Source organism: Eurypyga helias, unplaced genomic scaffold, assembly GCF_000690775.1.
Source record: "Eurypyga helias isolate BGI_N326 unplaced genomic scaffold, ASM69077v1 scaffold46141, whole genome shotgun sequence".
Classification (NCBI taxonomy): domain Eukaryota; kingdom Metazoa; phylum Chordata; class Aves; order Eurypygiformes; family Eurypygidae; genus Eurypyga; species Eurypyga helias.
In genome coordinates, this window is record NW_010229743.1 from 1 (window position 1) to 5,329 (window position 5,329).

Below are 5,329 nucleotides of genomic sequence, written 5' to 3' on the forward strand. Positions count from 1 at the left end.
TGCCGTGCCCTGCTCGGGGACCCAGGCGTGGCAGAGGGCAGGATGCCAGGAAGTTCCCCGAAAGGGCGAGAAAGCGAAACTGGTACTACACCGTATGTGTACCCCTGCAGACGCTCTCACGGAAGTGGCGTTGCTCTGAACCTTGTCAGCCTCCCGCGTGTGTCGCTGCAGCGCTTCATCCTTGCGGGGCCTCCCGCCGTGCCCGTCCCCACAGGGAGCAGCTCCCACCATCCCCAGCGTGCGGCACAGCCCACCTGGCCAAAGGGCGGAAAGGGCACCCACTGGGTGTCTCTTTAAGAGCATGCCTGGCTGGGTGCCCTGACCCGCCTCTGAGCTCAGCGTCACCAGCTCTTCCTCCTCTGCACAGCTGAGTTTCTATTTCCCTGGCTTCTTTCTCCCATTGCCCTGATCCCAGCCGCAGGCAGGATGGCACCACCCGTGTCAGAGAAGCTGGAGGAGAAGCTGGTGTGCTCCATCTGCCTGGAGCTCTTTAGGGTGCCCGTGACCTTGCCCTGCGGGCACAACTTCTGCAAGCACTGCATCGGCGGCCACTGGCACAAGCAAGAGCAGGCCCCTGCTGGGGCCGAGAAGGGCTACACCTGCCCCGATTGCCGCAGGGGCTTCCAGCAGCGCCCGGCGCTGGAGAAGAACGTCACTCTCTGCGGCGTGGTGGAGCTGGCGCGGGATGGCAAGGCGCGAGTCTCGGGCACGGAGAGGTGCGAGGTGGCCAGCAGCGAGCTGTGCCCGCAGCACGGGCGCCCGCTGGAGCTGTACTGCGAGGACGAGCGGCGCTGCATCTGCTGCGTCTGCACCGTCCGGCGGTGCCAGCAGCACCGGCGGGTGCTCTTCGAGGAGGAGCGCTCTAAAAAGCAGGTGGGGACAACGGGTGGCAGGAGCGGCGTCGTGGGGAGGGAGCAGGGGGAGCGGCGTGACATCCGTCCCCGCTGTCCTGTGCCCTGCTGTGGGGACGTGATGTGCCTCCATGTGCTGAGCTGCGCCTGGCCTCAGCTGAAGGTGGGGCTGGCACTTGCTCTGAGCCGGAAGATACCACCAGCACCCAGCTGCCCCCTGAGAAACTGGGGACTGTTGGGAGCGGCAGAGTTGGGTAAACCCAGCAGCATCGGATGAACGGTGCTGTGTGACCCCCTGATCTAGAGGAAACAGCTAAAAAGGGGTGAAAGACAGCATTTCACCTCTCGGTGACCCTGGTCACATCCTCTCCCCTTCCCAAGCCTTTTTCCCTGTGAGCCTTCTCCTGCAGCCCTGAGAGAGCTCCTGGGGCCGGGTGAGCAGCAGCGTGCTGCGCCGCAGAGTGTTGGTGCCTCCCTTCGCAGGCCCTTTTAGAAGAGTCCCTGGAAAAAGCCCTTGAGGAATTGGAGAGGATCAAGCGGGCGATGCAGGAGCTGGAGGAGCGCACGCACAGCATCAAGGTAATGCCACGGTCACCCCGTGGGGGTGCATGGGTGGGCGTGGGCTGGCTCTCACGGCTCTTCCCGGCGTAGGACTCCTCCGAGGGGCTCAAATCGGTGATTCTGAGCAAATTTGCTCTCCTGAGGAAAGCCCTGGAAGATAGCCAGTGGTGGACGGTGGCTAGGATCGAGCAAGAGCAGGCGGTGGCGCTGGGACGTGTGGAGGAGGACTGGAGTCTCCTGAAGGACCGCCTGGACGTCCTCAGCCAGCACCAGGAGAGGGCTCAGCACCTGCTGGCCTGTCCTGACCACAGGACCTTCCTCCAGGTACGGTCCTGGCACCGTGTCCCTCCCCACACTCGGGTGCTGCCGGCCCTGCGCCCTCCCAGTGGGGGCAGAGACGTGGTTGATCCCTTCCCCATCCTCAGCCTGGCTCAGGGATGTTGTGGGGCTGTGGGAAGGGGCTGCTTCCAGGGGCGTGATGCTGGATCAAAGTGGAGGATGCCAAAGGCAGAATCTCCTACCCCCAAACCACTCAGCAAGGCTCTTCCACTGCCAGCAAAAAGCAAAGTCCTGTGCCGCAGCCCCTCTGCTCCCCGCAGCCTCCCGCTCCCCCTGGGCTGTCCCCCAACCCTGTGTGCCAGCCTCAGCTAACGGCTGACGTGACCCCCCTACCACCCACTGGGGAGACATGGTGTGTGCAGACACATTTCGGATCTGCCGATCCTCCCCCAGCCAGCGCATGGGTGTCTGTGTGTCCCTCCGCAGGAGTTTCCCCTGCTCCCACCCCCGGAGAGCCTGGAGGCTCTGCTCCCAATGGAGTTCGATGCAGCCAGTGTGTTCAAGCCCATCACCGAGATCCTCGCCGTCATCTCCAGGCTTTTGCTGGAGGACCTGCCCGGCTCTGTGGCCCCCAAAGCCCCTGACCCCATGGGCCAAGGTAAGCCCTCTGCTCGCAGGACCACCCCAGAGGGCTCCAGGTCACCCTGAACCACAGCCTGGCCGGTGTCACGAAGCTGGGGACGGGGCTGCTGGGCGCAGGGGCTCAGGAGGGGGACACGCATCTGCTGTTCAGGGGATGGCATGGCATGGCATGGCATGGCATGGCATGGCATGGGAGGCTTCCTGTAGTCCCTCCTCGCTGGCAGTGCAGAGCCTCAGTGACGTGTGCCTGCTCTCAGGCTTGGGTATGATGCATTTCCTCCCTCTGCCATCAAAGCTGGGAAGTGACAAGTTTTTGGGTGACATCACTCAAAATGCCTGTCCCACTCCTCCACAGGCACAGTGCAGCCCGAGGAGCCAGCGGTGAAGGTGGTGGCTCCTGTCCCTGAGTGTAAGCTCCGAGCTGAGCTTCTGAAGGGTGAGGAGCACATGGGGATTTGGGGGGACAGTCCCCCACTGTGGTCGTGGCTGTGGTGACGGGGACTCCTTCCCTGGCTCTCCCACTACTTCTCCCTAAATGTGGCGAAGGGTGATGTAGGGCCGGGGGAGACAGGCTGGGGGACAATGCGTTGCCAGGAAAGGGCTCATTGGGGGTTAGCAGCACCAGCGACTGCTTTTCCATGGAAACTGGAGCTGCCAGTGCCCAGCACTGGGCCAGTCACTGCCCCAGATCTCACCCCATCTCCATCCTCTCCTTTTCACTCACCTCGGGCATCTCGGCTGGGCAGGAGCAACGTGCCTGTTCCCAACGCCCCATGTTTAGGCACAGCTCTTTCCATAGGCATCAGGCAGCGTCGGCAGTCGGGGAGGGACCCCCCGCAGGGGTGTCATGGGCTGTCCCCTGCCCTACCCCCGCAGCTCCAGGCCAGGGCCCTGCCTGCAGACATGGCTCTCTATCCAGCAATGTGGCCCCAGCGCTCCTAGCCACGGTCCTTTGTGTCCCCTTACGTCCCAGGGCCCATCCCACTCCAATTCCTTAGGGATTTCCTCAGTGGTCCTTTTCCCACCTCCTCCCTGTTGGGAAGAGGGTTGGATAATGTTTAGGGAGTGTTGGTCATGTTACTCCTATCATGGAGGCAGTCGATGCCTATGGGAACCGTAAGGATTCCTTCCGTCAGACCCCACAGAAGATGATCAGGGTTAATAGTAGGAAATAAAATGTCGTTTAGGGGCAGCAGGCCTAAGCCCAGCTTAGCTGGCCAGGCTGGGTTGTGACAGGAGGAAGGTGAGGTGCTGGTGGCCCGCGAGTGCCCGCAGCAGGAGTTACCACAGCCCATGTAGAGGAGGGTAACTCCCTGCGACACCATGTTTACTCACTTAACGCCTGGTTCTCTCTCCCTCTCCCCATCCACACTCATGTTTTTTGTTCTTAAAACCAAGCAAACTCTCCCAACCTGGTCACAGAGCCGCCGCCGCCCGCGGGCTGTGAGCTGGGCTGCGCGAAACGTCGTGTCTCAGGGCCTCACCAGCTATTTCTGGGCTGTTTACGTTCCTTCTAGCAGCTGGGTAGGCAGGTATCGCATCTCACCTGGCTCCCCTTCCCCTCCAAACACCCCATGACCTGTGCCTTCCTATTTGGGGAGCCAACCCTATGCAGCTTAAACCACATCACCATTGGGGGGGCTCATGCCAAGGGCGTAAAGGTCTGATTTCAGCCTCACCCATGCCATTGCTTTCCTCAGACCATCGCAACCTGACTTTTGATCCCGAAACGGCCAACAAGTACCTGGAGCTGTCAAAAGGAAACCGGAAAGCCAAGCACGGCCGCGGAACGGTCTGTAGACGGCAGGAGCAGGGACCACACTTCGTGCCCTGGCAGGTTCTGTGCACGCAGAGCTACAGCCAAGGCCACCACTACTGGGAAGTGAGGATCTCCAGCCACTCCGTCATCCTGGGGGTGACCTACCGCAGCCTCCCCCGGGAGCGGCAGCAGGGCCACAAGTTCAACATCGGGCTGGACGGGGGCTCGTGGGGGCTGCAGGTGCGGGAGGATTGCTACCTGGCCTGGCACAAGGGCCGGGCAGAGAAAATCCAGGAGCTGCTCTATAAGAACCTGGGGGTCAGTCTGGATTATGGCAAGGGGCTCCTCTCTTTCTACGGCCTTGGGGAGAGGACACAGCTCATCCACTCCTTCCACAGCATCTTCACCGAACCCCTTTATCCCGTCTTTTGGCTGTGCGAGGGGCGAGCGGTGACGCTGTGCTTAAGGGAAGGAGCCGGAGCTGGTGCTGCAGCTGAGCTGCCCCCGGGGCTGTCACAGGCTGAGTGGGACCCCGATGCTGGGGCAGGAGTGGAGTGTGGTGTTTTAACAAGAAATGATGAGGACAGGCATGCAAATTAACCCTGTTTTATTTGCATATGCAAATGTGATGCTGGTGACCCAAGTTAGGGCAGGGGAAAGGATGCAGGGCTAAGGGCTGTGGCCATGCCATGGGGATGGAGCCCCTGGACATGGGGGCAGATGTGGAGGTTGAGGAGCGTGCAAGGAGTTTTTCCTCTTTCTCCTCCTGTCCCAACCAAACCTCTGAAGCCTGGAGAAGATTTGAGGTGAGGGAGACCCCAGAGTGGGGAAGCTGCAGCCCTACAAGATTGCTGCGGGGTAAGGCAGAGGGAACACTGTGCTCCCCCAGTCCCATGTGCAGGCAGGCCCTGCTCCCCCAGCCCCTCCCGCTCCCCTCTTTCCTCTCCGGACGTGGCAGAGCAACTTTTTGGGGTGCCATGCTGCAGTTGCTCTTTGTAAGAAGCTGCTTTCCCCAATAAAGCTCTATTTTCCTACCGGTTTGACTGCAGTGCTGGTGGGACCTGTGGGAGCAAGGAACACTGTGTGTGTGGGGGGTGTGTTGTCTGGGTGCCCCTGCTCCTGCACCCATCCCTGCGTGGCCCCCTCCTGCCCCTCTGCATCCTCACAGGGATCATAGAATCATAGAATCACAGACTGGTTTGGGTTGGAAGGGACCTTACAGATCATACAGATACAC

The 5,329-nt window shown here is 61.2% G+C and overlaps 1 protein-coding gene across 1 annotated transcript; it reads left to right on the top strand.

The window, feature by feature from the left end:
* Positions 1–426: 426 nt before the first annotated feature.
* On the top strand, positions 427–4,692 carry TRIM65 (tripartite motif containing 65). Its single transcript, XM_010160503.1, has 6 exons — positions 427–873; positions 1,335–1,430; positions 1,503–1,736; positions 2,178–2,349; positions 2,689–2,769; positions 4,034–4,692. Exons 1-6 carry the CDS (start codon positions 427–429, stop codon positions 4,690–4,692), a joined length of 1,689 nt encoding a protein of 562 aa, XP_010158805.1.
* The last annotated feature ends 637 nt before the right edge of the window (positions 4,693–5,329 follow it).